Raw genomic sequence first — 15,145 nt, forward strand, 5'->3', positions numbered from 1 at the left:
CTGTCCTGGGACCCCCACCCCGGGACCCCCCTGTTCCCATAGCGGGGCAGGGAGCCCCCCACCTCGCCGTGCTCACCGGGCACCGGCAACCCGGGCAGGGACCGGGATCAGGGCATGGATAGGGACCGGGATTGGGGACACGGGCACGGATAGGGACCGGGTCTGGGACCCCCACCCGGCCCCGTCGGGGCACCCCCACGGGGGGGGGGCGTGACTAAACATGAGGGGGGCGTGCCCAAAGCCCTGCCCAAGCCAATGGGGGGGCCGGGCGGTGAATATCAATGCGCAGCGGGCCAATGGGGGCGCAGCCATGCTGTTAACAGCTTAGGGGCGCGGGGCGGTGCAGAGCAGCGCTGCCGCCGCCGCGGGGAGCGGAGCCGGGCCCCGCGCACCGCGCTGCCCCCAGCCCGCTCCGGCCCCCCCCCGGTGCCCGGTCCCGGCTCGCCATGGCGGCGGCCGTGGACGAGAGCGCCCTGCCCTCCATCTCCACCTTCGCCAACCTGCTGCCGCTGGAGGAGCGCCCGGCTGATATGCTCCACGTAAGCACCGGGGAAAGGGGCGGGGGGGGGTTGGGGGGTGGGGGGCACCGGGTGGGTGGGTGGGGGGCACCGGGTTCGGTGCTCAGCCCCACCGCCGAGCCCCCTTCCAGCCGTCGGAGGGCGCCCCGGGGGGGGGCGGTGCCGCCCCGTCGGAGGGGTTTGGGGTCCCGGTGCACCGGGCAGGGGGGTGCCGCCGGCCCTGACGCCCCTCTCCCCGCAGAGGATGCTGCAGCAGGACGGCCCCGCCGCCGTGAAGCGGGAGGAGGACGACTTGGGGAAGTTCGTGGATTTGGATTTCATCCTGGCGCACACCAGCAGCGGCGGGCAGGGACCGCCCGGCCCCAACTACCCCCTGCCCGAGACCCCGGAGAGCTGCGGCACCACGTATGACAGCGACGGCTCCTACCCGACTCCGGGCAAGTTCCCGGCTCCTTACCCCGAGGGCCAGGGCCACAGCTACGTGGCCGAGCTGCTCACCCCGGACCTGCCCGGCCACTGCGACCTGCAGCGCAGGGAGTACACGGAGCTGCGGGTGCCCGGCGGCCCCCACCACCATCACCACCACCACCCGCCCCTCCACCCGGCCCTGAGCCGCCCGCTGCCCCTGGACCCCTCGCAGCCCTTCGGACCCCGCATCAAGAAGGAGCAGCCCGAGGAGCGAGCCTGCATGCTGGGGATGCCCGGTGGCGACTACCTGGGGCCGGGCGGCGGCGAGCACAAGCCCCCCCGCATGGCGCCGGGCCCGGTGCCGGGGCCACCGCTGCCTTACCCGGGCTTCGCCCACGGCCGTCTGGCTCCCCCCGAGGAGCCTCTGCCCGGCACCGACCCCCACCTCCTGGCCGACCTGCTGCCCCACTACGCCGTGGCCCCGCACCGCTACGCGCCCCACTTCGCCCCCCAGCCGCCGCCGCAGTTTCATGGACACTTCAGTGTTTTCAGGGAGCCCCTCAAGGGGCCGGGGCCGGGCCCGGGGGGGCTGCCGGGGTTGCTGGTCACACCGCCCAACTCTCCGGTGCTGGAGTATTTCCCAGCCGGGGCCCCCCCCGAGGACTGCAAGCCCAAGCGCGGCCGCCGCTCCTGGGCGCGCAAGCGGACGGCGACCCACAACTGTGAATACCCGGGCTGCGGCAAGACCTACACCAAGAGCTCCCACCTCAAGGCGCACATGCGGACACACACGGGTAAGGAAAGCCCCGAGGGGGCGGCAGGGGTCGGGGCGGGCTCGGGATGCGCATGGAGAGGGGCCGGGGGACCGCGGTGTGGGGCGGGCGCAGCCCCGGAGCAGTGCGGTGGGAGCGGGGTTGGAGGCACCGGGGGCGCACGCGGGGTCTCTGCTGGAGGGGAGCACCGAGGGGGCGTCCTGATGTCGGTTTGGGTGTGTTTGAGGGAGCCCCCAGCCCAGTGGGGTGTTTGTGGGGTCCCGGTGGTGGTGGGGCCGGGCTGTGATCAGGGTGACCCCGCAGCCTGCATAGGGGGCAGGGGTGCTCAGGACCCCGTGTTGGGGCTGGGCAGGAGCGCACAGGGATCAGGGCATGCAGTGAGATGTCCCCCGGTGTATAGGGTTCCCCGAGCGGCCGCATGGACAAGCCCCGCAGCTGGGCTGAGGACAAATGGGGAGGGGTCCCCAGGGTGGGCTGGGGGTGCTGGTGAGGCCCCCCAGCGGAGCTGGGCTGCGGTACATGGCGAGGATCCGCAGCAGGGACGGGCAGGGGAGCAGCTGCAGCTTGAAGCAGGGCAGAGACACATGGGGTAGGGGTGTGCAGGGGACAGACAGACCCCATGGTGGCACGGGGGCATGCGGGGTAGCAGTGGGGAAAGCGACAAGATGGGAGACAAAAGGGGGTCAGGTGAAAATGGGAGTCAGGGGAAGGTGCGTGGCATGGGGTGGTGGGCAGGGATCCCTCAAAAAGCAGGGGAGGGCAGGGGGGACGCAGGGGAGGGCAGGGGGACACGGGTGAAGGCCCGTGGAGGGTTGGGACCCCCCCCCCCATGTGCCCGCTGACCCCCCTCTCTCCCCCGCAGGCGAGAAGCCCTACCACTGCACCTGGGAAGGCTGTGGCTGGAAGTTTGCCCGCTCCGACGAGCTGACCCGCCACTACCGCAAGCACACGGGGCACCGGCCCTTCCAGTGCCACCTCTGCGAGCGGGCTTTCTCTCGCTCCGACCACCTCGCCCTCCACATGAAGCGGCACATGTGAGCTGTGCTCGGCCTCCCCCCTGCCCCAGGAGCAGCTCCTCACGGTGTAAATAGCGTCGGGCCGGTGCTGGGGAGCAGCCCAGCCCCTCTCCGCTTGTAGCTGATAACTCCTCTTCTCCTCCTGCCCCCGCTGTTGGAGCTGGGCTCGGCTGCGTGCTGGGGAAGGAAGGGCTGCTTTTTGGGGTGGAGGTGTGGGGAGCAGGGCTGCGGGGAGCGTCGCCTGCCCAGGAGCCACTGGAGGGGTCTGGTGCAGCAGGGGTCTGTCCCCAGAGCTCCTAGCTTGTATTTGGCAACAGCTTTAAAAATTAAAAACCAAAAAACTCCTCCCTGATCCTGGCACTGGGGACTGTGGTGGCTGACAGTGGCCGAGCTCCTGCTGGGGACCTGTGTCCCGTGGCTCTGCTCTGCTTGGTTGTGGCCTTCAAAACAAACCTCCTGGCCCCAAAGCCCCGAGAGGATAAGGTGAGGGTGGGATCTGATCATGGCTCATGGGTGGAAAGGTTTGCAGGGGTCGGCAGCACGGTGTCACCTCGCACAGGGAGCGAGGGATGCTCCCGATACCAGCTTGGGACCCTGCCGGGTGGTCCCGTCCCGGCTGATCCCACAGTTCTGCGCCTGGGAGCCCGAAAGTGGCTCTCACCTCATGGTCTGCTTTAATTTGTTTTGTTCTTCCCCTCAGGATGACACCAGGTACTGCTGCAGCTGCCTTCCCCATGCTGCTTTTTTTAAACTTAGTGTGTAAAGGACAGTGAGTCCAGCTATGAATGCCCAGGTCTCTGCTATACTTGAAACTTTCTTAGAGGGAAAAAAAAGAGAAAACTCAAAAGAAAATGAGTCTTTTTATGTGCAGCTTCTGCAAAGCGAGTTGTAAATTAAACAAAGCAGTAATATATAATGTTTCTGTTTTTTAATATATTTTTTTTCTTCCGGCTGGGAACACAGGAGAGTCTCGGCTTTGGGAAGTGCACTGTTCCCGTCTGTGTATATTGTTAATTAACATTTCTCTGCTTGGGCACGTTAGGTCTCTCGCACTCCGAAATGTTACTTTTCTTTATATGCAAACTGTTGAAATATTGTGATCTGCTGTATAATAAATAAACAAGATGTAAACTTGAAAGAGCCAGGAGAGTTTACTTTAAAGCTTTCTTCTAAGAGGAGTGGGTGAGGCTGGGCTCGCTTGTCAGTAAATATTTACATCGATGTTCATTTCTGCTTAAGTTAGCTGCGGAGGATCGATGGGGGAACGCCCAAGCCTCGGCATCCGAGCGGCATCTCCTGTGCAACAGCTCTTGAGTCACCCCACTTCCCCGTGCCTCAGTTTCCCTAATCTGCAGATGGGGCAATTGCGGCACAGGGATGGCGTGACCGGTCCTGCGGTGAGTCACTGCCGAGGGGAATGGCAGCCGAAACCTTACGGCGGCCTCACCAAACCTGGTGCCTTCTCTCAGTGCTCTGTCCTGCTGTCCCCAGCAGCAGGAGCTGTGTGGCACTGGCTGTGCTGTCCCCACCAGAAGGTGGGTGCTGGCCACCTGGCTCCATGTGCTGTCCCCGCTGTCCCCCCCTTGGCGCTCAGGTGCTGAGGCTTCCTGGCGCTAATGGGGGTGACTCAGCAGCAGCGTGCTGGCAGGTCCCGAGCTCAGCGAGCAGGTCTGGCTCCATCCCGGCCTCCCTCCCTCCCACGGCTGATTACCCGTGATGCACGCAGCCCTCCGAAGGCCGGGGCTTGCCCGGACCTGATGCCATGTTGGGAGCGCACGCTGCGGGCTGCGCGGTGCCCTGGCCCCCAGCATCACCCTGCCCGGGGTGGTGGCATCCTCCTGGGGCTCCTGGAAATTGGTTGGGGCTGGGCTGTGGTCCTGGAATAGGGCTGGGCTCATCCTGCTGGTGGCTGCGGTGAGCTGGGCTAGAGGAAAGTGGGGAAGGGCAGAGCGGGAGCGGCTCTCCTGGGGTCTGCCCCGGGCTGGTGGGGTGCCACCAGGAGGGTGGCAGGGAGTTTTTAGGGCTTTGCATCCTGCCTGCAGGCGTGGGACCACGGGGCTCCGTATGCAGGTGTCACCGATCCACTTGTCCTTTCTGCAGCCGCCTCCACCCTCAGCTTGCCCCAGTTTCTGAGGGGTGTGCGCGTGGACGTGACTGTGCCGGGACACTGGGGACCCACTGTGGGGCACTGGGCACATCTCGCTGCTGGGACCCCTGTGCCTGAGGGCAAGGGTCTGACACCAGCAGGACACACGGAGCAAAGTGCCAGGGCTGCTGCCTCTTCCCCAGAGACTTGTTTGAAATGTCACATGGAGGGAGAGGGAAAGGTGTGGGCTGTTTGAATTAGCGATGAGTCAGGCTGGCAAAGCCAGATGGGGAGAGAGTGCGTGCCTGCGTGTTTGTGTGCATATAAGTAATCTCTGGCTTTGTGTTTTTATTATGATTATTATTTTTATTTCCAGGGGAACGATGAATTTCTCCAACCATCCTGTCCCACTGGAAAGGCTGGCTCTGCTGTCCTGTCCTCCCCGAGCATCCTGGGAGCCGGAGTGACAGTCCGCGGCTGTTTTGAGGCTGGGCTGTGAGATCAGAGCACAAACCAGTTCTTCCTCGCCTTTCATCATCGCTGCACTGGGGCGGGAGCGGGGCCTGGCTCCGTGCTCACTGCTGCTGCCTCGCACGGGGCCGAGAATGGGGCTGGGGGTGCCGGGGCTCCCATGCCGTGGGTGAGCTCCTACGGGCACCGGTACGGCCGGGAGCCTCGCCGGGGCGAGGAGTGGCCGCAGTGGAAACGGCAATTACACCTAATTTGTTGTTAATAAAAAACACCCTCTCCCAATTGCCTGGCCAAGATGCACTGACCGTTGGAGAAGGGAGTCCGGTCCTTTCCCTGGCAAAACCTGCCCTGCAAAGTGATGAGGGCAGCAAGAAAACAGCCTCAGGAGCGCTGAGAAACGCTTTTTTTGGCAGGCGGGTGCTGGGGAAGGCAGGGTTGGGGCACGATTCTTGCCAGGTGAGCTGGAGAGTGCTTTGCCCTGGCCTGGCAGGGGCATGTGGGTCCCGAAACGCTCTGGTAAAGCAGGTGGGAGCCTGCTTCTCAGGAGACGTGGCACCAGCACTGCACCCTGCTGCCCCAGGATGGTCCTGAGAGGGGCAGGGTGCTGGGGTGAAGGTGGCTGGCAGGGCAACACCACAGTGCCCATGCTGGGCCATTATCCCCCCCCAACATCCAGCCTGGGCTCCCTTTCTCCCAAACCTGGGCTCAGGCTGGCTGAGGCCCCCAGGACTGTGGTAGAAGGCAAAACTGAGGTCCCTGACCCTCCTGCCCCAACCTTACGGCCCAGCCAAGCTGGGGCAGCCCAGCGGGGAAGGAAGCAGCGAGACATGGAGCAACAGGGCCCAGCACAGGGTTGAGTCACGGCCGCAGCGTGGCCGGCTCCGTGCAGTCACCTGCTGGCAGGATTGGGCCCCAGGGAGGGTCATGGCTGCAGGGGGGAGCTTCTTAATCAGGAGAAGGGGTCACGGGTCTGGGGAGATGGGACAGGGATGCCAGCTGTGGGATGGGGCCCAGGTGCTTCAGGATCAGGGGCGACGCTGTGGGCAGCGAGGTGATGCAGACCCATGGTGGGTTTACTCGTTTTACCTCCTGGGAACGGAGCAAAGGAGAGACACTCCTGGGGCTGGCGTCCTGTCCCCACCATGGGGGAAAATCCAGCAGCCGGCCCCCGCATCCCCGCTGCCGGGCCATGGGGTGGGCCAGGCGCCGCGATAGCGGGGCCGTGGCTGTCACCGCACCCTTAGGAAACATTTGGCTTCAGGCACCTGAATCCACGGGGAAGCGATAACTCCCCGGTTCGCTCGCCCTGCCTGGACCCACACCTGGTGCTATCGTGCCTTAGTCACACACCGAGAGTTTTTCCACTGCTGGGCCCCAGATAACCTCCTCCGCTGGCCGCAGTGTTTGCACTTGTCCTCCTCCGCTGGTGCCAGCCTGGGGGACACGCACGCCTCGAGCCACAGGCTGCAGACACGCACACCTCTGGCCCGGGGCCACCGCGGCTGTGCCCCGAGCCAGGCATGGGCCGAGCATCCTGCACCAGGACCAGGTGCCTGAGGGTGACCGAACTCTCCAGCTGTGCCCCTTTGCTCGGTGAAGGCTGTGAAAGCTCCTGGATGCAGCGATTGCTGCCCAGAAACCACCTCTCCGGGTTCCTGTGAAAGCTGTGCTAATTGCCTGGCTGCTGATCAGGTCAGCAGAAGCTCCCTGCTGATGAGTTTCGCTTGCAGGTCCCTACAGCTCCTGGTGGGACACACAGCCCTGCGGTGACACCCACGCACGTGGAGGTGAGATCTGTCCTCCACGGCTGTGCTTTGTGAGGTTAAGATGGTTCTGCCACAGGGAGAAGAGCTCAAAATGTGCTGCTGGCAGTTTATTGAGGGGAGCGAGCGGACGGCAGCGCCCCGCAGCAGGGTAGGGCTGAGGGTGCCGGGGATCCAGCAGGAAAAGGCAAGGCTGGAAGCTGGGCTTGAGTAGTTCAGGCATAAAAACAGGGGTTAAAATGAAAACTCAAGGACACGGAATGGCCATCTGTCTCTGGATTTTATATGAGAATTGGCTGTGGTTTTTAGAAGTGCTGCTGAATAGCTTCGTGAACAAAGTGTGAATGACCCGCAAGCGAGGGGCTAAGAGAGATGCTCCTCCTCTGATGGTGAGGAGCTCCCTGAGGCAACTGCCAAGCTCTGCAGGGAGAGCAGGGGTGAGATGGGGCCGGCAGCCTTCCTCTGAACAGTGCTGGAGTCTTGTCTCCCCCTGCAGACCCACCCTGGGGAAGAGGGGACACCACCTCTGGGCCAGAGTCATTAACAGAGAAAGGAACGATTAAAAAAGGACCAGGAAATGAAGTGGAAAGTTGTATGGCATCCCAGGCCAAACCCAGCACGCCACATCTGGGCAGTGCACGTGGGACTGGTCCCGGTGAGCAGGAGCATCGCGGCACGGCTGGAGGAAAGAGGCACCTCGGGCAGGTTGTTATGGTGGAGATCCCAAAAAGGCTGATGAGTGGCACCCTGTTACACGGGACTGCTGACAGCCTGCAGCCAGATGCAGCCTCTGGCTCGGGAGGTTCCTAAACCACAGGCTGCTGGAGCGGCGAGCAGCCACACACGCTGGCACGGGCAGGACTTGGATGGACACAGCAGGGCTGAGAGCAAACGGGCCAGGCGGGAGCGGCCTTGGGACCGGCTCTGTCCTTGCCAGGCTGCTGTGGGAAGAAGGGCCGAATGCTGAAAGCCACCCTCATTAGGGGTGGCAGCAGGGCGGGGAGGGGTAAGTGAGTCCTGGGGACAACAGGCAGTGCTCCAGAGGTGCCGAGAGCTGCTGGTGGGGTGCACTGATGTGGTCCCAGCGGATGGTGCAGTCTGTGCAGGGAGGGGCTGCCAGCAGGATGGGGCTGGGGGCTGGTGCTGGGGAGCCTCCCCTGGCACAGGAGGCTTCAGCTTGTCCCGGTGCTGAAACCTTGTGCTTGGGACAAATTACCACTGGGCAGCCTTGCTCCTGCCTCAGTGCAGAGGGAAGGAGACTTGTGGGGATTCCTCACGGCCCTGTACTACTGCTTCCTCCTCCTTTCCCACTCCCCCCTTTTCCTTCTGCATGGAAGAGGAAGCAAGGCAGCCCCGTTATTAAAACTTTCACTTCTGCCTGCAGACTCGGGTACGAGCTGCTGCTCCGCAGCTCTGCGGGACGGTTCCTTGCCAAGGGTGCCGGTGAGGAACGCGTGCTCCGTCAGGCGACGCCAGGAGCTGCGGCCCCAGCGTGCGACGTGGGGCAGCGCCCGCCTGGCCTGCAGTCACCTGGCACAGCCAGCGGGTCTCTGTTGGGTGTGATGGCCACGCTCAAACACCAGGGACAGGACCAGGGGACGGAAACGCTCCTTGGGAGCCCCATGGAGCCCCGAGCAGCTCCAGGACACCATGGAGAGTGGGAGGGCTGAGTGCTTGGTGGGACATGGTGGGGCATGGTGGGGCATGGGTGGGCTGCCCTCTGCCATCACTGGGGGCCTGCCCCAGCCCTGCTCCGTGGTCATTGAGCCCAGCCAGGCCCCATGGTGCTGCCAGGCAGCAGTGCCCTGCCTTTGGGCACCGCCACCGCGAGGTTTTTGGGGTGTCCTGGAGGAAGGAGCCCGGCGTGTATCCAGCCCGACATGGCTGTGCTGCCACCTCCTGGCGCAGCACCGGGCCGGCCGGCAGCGTGCTGCCCACCCCGAGCCGGGAATGAAGGATGGGGGCTCCTCGGGGCTCCGGGCACCGCTTTGGGGCCGCAGCACGGGGGGCTCAGCACCACCTCCCCGGGGCCGGCTGCGAGCCGCCGGGAGCGGGATTGGAACCCGCGACCTTCCGCACTGCGCCCCCCGCGCTCCCCCCCCCCCCCCCCCCCCCCTATTAACCCAGTGGGTGCTCCCTTAAAATCCTTCCGGGCTATTCCGGGCGCCTCTCGGCGGGACCGGAAGCGGAAGTGCCCGGAGAGCCGTGAGGGACGCACCGTGCCGCTGGCCGCCCAGCCGGCGCGGGTGAGAGCGGCGCCGGGAGCGGGCCCGGGGCGGCCTGCGGGGGGCTGCGGGCACCGGGGGTGGCGGGAGGAGCTCTGCGGCACCCCCGGGCCTCCCTCTGAGCGGCTGGGGTCTCGGTGTGCCGGCATCGCGGGGCTGGCTGGGTCCCGGGACCCGGTATTGGGCCTGGGGGAGGGGAGGCGGCCGGTGGGGGCGGCAGGAGGAGGCCTAGGAGGGGGCCTGGGGTGGGGGGTGTGTGTATGTACGGGTATATACATAGCTATGTGTATATAGGTGCATTATACGTGTATATATGTGTATATATGTGTATACAGGTGTGTGCACACGTGTACCTCCATGTGTCTGTGTGTCTGTGTGTCTCTGGGGGTGTATCTATGGGTTTTATGGTGCCAGCCCACCCCCAGGAGGGCCCCGCTGACCCCAACTCCTCGGTTTTCCCCCTCCAGAGCTGGACAGGACGGCGGTGGTGGAGGCGAGCGGGCAGCTGGCGCGATGGCGACGGGCGCGGACGTGCGGGACATCCTGGAGCTGGGGGGAGTGGAGTCGGAGAACACGGGCACCATCAACAAGAAGGACATCATCAACTCAGATAAGGTAAAACGTGGTGCTGCAACAGCTGCGGCTCCTCTGCTGGGTGCTGGCTGGCCTTGCGTGTGGTGGGTGCTTGAAGAAGGGTGGAAGAAAGCAAGTTCTGTCATGGTCTGTTTATTTTCACACTCTCCAGGCATACCCAGAAATGCCTGTAGGGCCCCACTCCTGTGTTCCTGGTGTTCTTAGGATAGGGGAGTTCAGGATATTTCAGCTGTAGCTGTACAAACGGTGCTCTTGTGAGCTGGGCCTGGCCCCAGAATGTTTTCTGCTGTCTCTAAAATTCCTGTCTTTTGGGGTAAGTAGGAAGTGTGTTTGCTATCTAGCCCCCAAGCATTTGTAAATAATAAAAAGCTGACCTGTTTTAGAAGGGCAGAACATTGTCTGATATGGTTAAATGGTAAATGTCCTATAACGAAGTGCTTAGCCCTTGTGTGGGCAAGCTGTTTGGGCATCGGGAAAGCTGTTGCCTATAGGAACGTGGGCAAGTTGGTAAACTGGAAGTTTACTTAAGGAAGGATGCAGTCACATGCTGCATTATCTGTGGTAATATGCTACGGGATGTTGTTGCCTTCTGTGTTCAGGAGGTAAGGTCTTAGCTGTTCCATGCTTTGCAACATGCTAGCAGTGCCAGTTCACAGCTGGTTATGAGGCCTGGAGGTGTTTGGAAATGAGGTGGGGGAGAGGAAGTCACCAGTTCTCTGGTACAGAGATGGTCTCATCTGAAGTAAAGCCTGTGCGTTGGTTTTAAAAACAAACCAAAACATGCCTTCATCACCCAAAGTGCTGCTTGACTGTCCTTGCTTGCTTCCACTGAGGTGTTTGTTTCTGAAAAGAAACATAATGGTTTCACGGCTGCCTGGCTGGGAATCGAGTACGCAGTGTATAATTGGTGTAGTTGAAAACTGATGAGTTTCAGTAATTGAAAGGTTGACGTGTTCAAGTTGCCAGTTATCAGCTGTTTTGATGTCTAGTGAGCCGCTCTCTGGCAGGATTCAGCCTGCGATGTTGTGCCACTGAGCGTTCAGAGTTGTGAGTTCTTTGATTTAGATGTGTTTGTCTGTTAGCTGGCAGGGAGCTGAAGGAGTGCTGGTGGATGTCTGTGTCTTTTGAAGAGAGGACCAGATGAGTTTCTTCTCAGATTTGCCTGGCTAATGGTAAAAGAGAGGAAGGGGAGGTGCAGCGAGATGTTTCAGGAGTGTTGCAAGAGGCTGCGTGCAGTTGTGAGCGAAACATTTGGAATTTCTACAAAGTACAGAAGCTAAATCACACCAAAGGCATAAATACCCCGTTATCAGATGGAGAGGTAAATGTTGCTAGTAACAGTGCAGCATTTGCTCAGGAAATAGTTCTGTTCTCAATTAGAAAAGGACCAGATTGATGCCTTTAAATCACGGGAGAATGATGAAGTGCTTTCCAGTCCATTAGTGACTGAGAATGTTTTAAAAAAAATTACTAGGCATAAAAACGTTGAAATCAGCAGGACCAGGTAATTTGTTCTCAACTCCTAAAAGAGCTGGCTGAGCTGATCTATGGCCTGCTGACATTAACTTTTAATAAATCTGGGAACTTTGGGGGAATTCCAGAAGCCAGCATTCAAACAGGGCATGTGGTGACCCATGGGTAACTGCCTTGGTTGGCCTTACATTGCTCCTGGGCAAAGTGATTGACAAGTTGGAAGAAAGGTATTTGATTAGGAGTGAAAAGGTGCTAATGTAATGGATGTCTGCAGTGAAGTTTTATGGGAAATCCTTGTAGTACAGGCTGTTAGATTTTTTTCTTTAATTGGGATTTTGAATTTGCTTGGTGAAGCATTTAATATAATTTATCTTACGGTGTTAGTTTTTACTGTTGCAAAATACTCTGATTTCAAAGTTGTTAGTGATATGGTAAACAAGTACATTAAAAAGGAGTCACGTGGGAAGGGTAAGGAGTTAGAAAGATGGTACAATTAGACCAAATGCTCTGCATTACTCAGTAAACCCAGCCCAGTCAAAGTGTACCTTGATAATGCAGCTCCTAATGTGTCCACTGGAATCCAAAGCTGATTACATATTTATAAAGCTGTGTATGTGGTATGAGGAGGAAAGTGGCTTAGAAACCATCAACTCTGATGAAGTTTTAAGGGCAAGATTGAGTTGTCTGTCCCGAATTCTCCTCTTCTCTAGTTTTGTCATAGGGGCTGCTCTAAGAGCTTGATCTGTTGCTGCAGAACAAGGTGACAGAAGCTAAAAGAGAGTAGGAAGACATTTCTTAATATCTTTAAATGTTAGAGAAGTCAATTAAATTGTTTAATACCTTCATATGGAGACAGTACTTGCCTAGTGCAGAAAGCATTAGGGTACCAGCCCCTGAAAACTGCAGCCAGATTTCAACCTGGAACTGAAGTGCATGTTTTCTACAGCATAGGTGTCCGAGTTTTTGAGTGCTGTCGCTGAAAGCAGGTGTGCTTTGTCTGCTGATGTCTTCCACCAGGAACAGGCACTCTCCTGGAGACACTCAAGGTGTCTGAAAAAGGATAGATAGAAGTGAAAACCGGAACAGGGCACCAGGCTGTGTGGTTTTGTGTGTTCCCTCGGGGATTGCCATGTCTGAAACTAAAATTCAAATCTTCTGTTTCAGAAAAAATCCAAGAAATCTTCAGAGACGTTGACGTTTAAGAGGCCAGAAGGAATGCACCGAGAAGTTTACGCACTCCTCTACTCTGACAAAAAGTAAGAGTGAGAGCTTGTGCTCATCTGTGCAGGTTGGGGGGTAGCCTGGGCTTTTGGTGGCAGGGCAGCATCCACTTGAAATTATGGACAGTCTTGGTTCCAGATTCATTGCCCTTTGTTCTTGGCCCACCTGTGTTCCTCTCTTAGACTTTGATGTCCAGTGCCTTGCCTCTCTCCTCTGAATTTGAGGAATTTACTTTGTGTATGCGATGAATCAGGTACGGGCACAATAGGCTAGTGCAGACAAGGTAGTGTTGTTATCCTTCTGTATCTAACCCTATTTTTTGGGGGGACTGGGTATAGCACCCGATTATTTTTTTTTCTCATCAGAGATTCTGCTGCAGCCTGTATTTGGCTCGCTATGAATTCTGCTCTTGCCCCAGAGGACTCTTGCATGGCTTTCCTCATGATTCTGTTCATCCATGCCGTGTGTTCTGTCCTCTGATGCATGTGACTTCAAATTTATGCAGTGAAAATTATTTCTCTGCCAGTATCTAACAGTCTTCTCATCCTTTCTACCTTAGTGGCTTTGGGCTGTGCTTTAGATTATATCAGAGGTTGGCTTAGAGGAGTTTGGAGGTAGGTGTTCTTATGCGACCCAGGACTGAAGCATCTTGGAGGAGCTGAGCATATTAGCATTGCAGTCTGGGAAGTGCAAAAGCTGGCAGAAAGCTCAGGTTTTCCCACCCTAGACGTTCTGGTGGCAAATCCTACTCCAGAGTGGGAGTCTGAACTCTCTCTGGGTTTGCCCTGGGCTGCTTCCTGCTTCTCTTCAGCCAGTGCTTGTTTCCACCACAGGGATGCGCCTCCGCTGCTGCCAAGCGACACAACTCAGGGTTATCGAACTGTCAAAGCAAAACTGGGGTCCAAGAAAGTCCGGCCTTGGAAGTGGATGCCCTTCACCAACCCGGCGAGAAAAGATGGGGCGATGTTCTACCACTGGAGGAGAGCAGCGGAGGAGGGGAAGGACTACCCGTTTGCCAGGTTCAATAAAGTAAGTGGGAGCACTTCCAAACAGCAGCCTATAAACAGCAGCAGGGAGCTCTCTTTTGTCAGCCTCCTGAATGCCCAGACGGGAAGTTGGTTCTTTCAACACGTGAAGGCTGAATTCGGTTTGGTAACTGCATTTTAAATAGCAGCATGGCCTACAGCTGTGCGACCTCAGACTCTGGAGCCTCCAAATCCTTCAAGCTAAGCGGGCTCAGCGTGTGGTCAGAGCTTGCCAGAGTACCTCTGTGTCTCGGGTGCAGTAACTGATACGGCGAGGAGGCACTGTACCATTTAATTAACTTCTTAACCAACGTCCTCTCCCTGATTACAGGCTCTGGGTAGTAAAAGATATTCTATTCTGAGCAAGACATTGAAGTCAGAAGCCTTGTTATCTTGCCCAGGATGAAAAAATTCGCTTGTAGCTTGTTGGCCAAAAAGCTGGTTTGCAGCTTCTTGGCCAAATTCCAGCACAGATACTGAATTACACTGTGTTCCTCTGAAATTGCTCCTGTGGTATCGGCGTGGTGCAGTCCCCTGTTCCTTGCATCTTATGTTAAATTAGCACAATGTGTTGTTATAATCTCCTGCTGTCTTTTGTCCCAGATGTATCTGCTTTGAGTGGTTAGTGCTTTTGTGTGTATGCACAAAGGAAGCTACATCAAGATTTGTATTTCAAAGTCAGGACCTCAGAAATTAGGAAGGGACAGAGTTAGGGTGCCTCCATCACATAATTTAACCCTCTTCGTGATGCAAATCTGAAGAGGAAAAGGGAGGAAAAAAAAAAGCATGTGATCACATGATTCCACAAAAGCTCTGCTTGTGTATAACTGTATACAACATTTCAAGTTTGCAACCCACAGAGCGTCAGCACTAACAAAGCCTGGCTTCCTGCGGAGTTAAGTGCTTGGTTGACCTTGTATGTTAGAAGGCTCCAGCTCTGACTGATGCTTTCTCTTTTGTTGGGACGCTGGTAAGAGCCTCCTGTGGTATCTGCTCTCTGATGTCTAGGGTGGAAGTCTGAAACAGGACTCGCTTAGTCAAGGCACCTACCTAGCTGTCTGTGTGAGACTTTGGGAGCGTAATTGTCTCCAGGACTCTGCCTCTGTAACAGTTTTTGGCTGAGTTCAGCCAAGTTTATCAGAGGGGGCCATGTGTGGTGTTGAATTACATGATTCTTGTTTCCTTAACTTTATCACGTACCGTGAATTTACAGACAGAGAAGTCTTCAGCAGGGCTGCAGCCTTTAGATTAGTGCTGCAGCATGCTGCCAGCTGCACAGGCACCATTATATAACATGAGCAGCGAGTTGTTACCCTTGCTGTGGATCTGTGGTTGAGAAGGTAGAAGGCACTTGTGGAGTTTTGCAGATATTTGCTGTGTCAGAGGAATTTTATTTTCTTTTCCAAGCTCTTCTGCTGGTTCCTTCATGCATATTTGATACCTCTGCCTGTGTCACTCGCTCCCCTTGACACGAGCTCATTTTCCTGTGTAGTCACAGAGTTGTTCTGTGTGACTGTGTAGTCTTACTGGTCACTCAAGCTCTTTAACTTGGCTCCTGCAGCACTGCTCAGT

At 57.9% G+C, this 15,145-nt stretch overlaps 2 protein-coding genes across 2 annotated transcripts in view; both read left to right on the forward strand.

The window, feature by feature from the left end:
- The first annotated feature begins 304 nt into the window (after positions 1–304).
- KLF17 (KLF transcription factor 17) lies at positions 305–3,853 on the forward strand. The gene is made up of 3 exons (XM_038183172.2): positions 305–539; positions 760–1,720; positions 2,562–3,853. The coding sequence occupies exons 1-3, from the start codon at positions 447–449 to the stop codon at positions 2,735–2,737; spliced, it is 1,230 nt and encodes a 409-aa protein (XP_038039100.2). The 5' UTR covers positions 305–446; the 3' UTR covers positions 2,738–3,853.
- Positions 3,854–9,188: 5,335 nt separating this feature from the next.
- DMAP1 (DNA methyltransferase 1 associated protein 1) overlaps positions 9,189–15,145 on the forward strand; it is a 28,179-nt gene continuing 22,222 nt past the window's right edge. Inside the window, exons 1-4 of the mRNA XM_038182712.2 lie at positions 9,189–9,281; positions 9,728–9,875; positions 12,492–12,583; positions 13,382–13,577. Of these exons, the coding sequence (XP_038038640.1) occupies positions 9,774–9,875; positions 12,492–12,583; positions 13,382–13,577 (390 nt within the window). The 5' untranslated portion in view covers positions 9,189–9,281; positions 9,728–9,773. The remainder of the gene's footprint in view (positions 9,282–9,727; positions 9,876–12,491; positions 12,584–13,381; positions 13,578–15,145) is intronic.

This window comes from Anas platyrhynchos, chromosome 8, assembly GCF_047663525.1.
Source record: "Anas platyrhynchos isolate ZD024472 breed Pekin duck chromosome 8, IASCAAS_PekinDuck_T2T, whole genome shotgun sequence".
NCBI classification, from domain to species: Eukaryota; Metazoa; Chordata; class Aves; order Anseriformes; family Anatidae; genus Anas; species Anas platyrhynchos.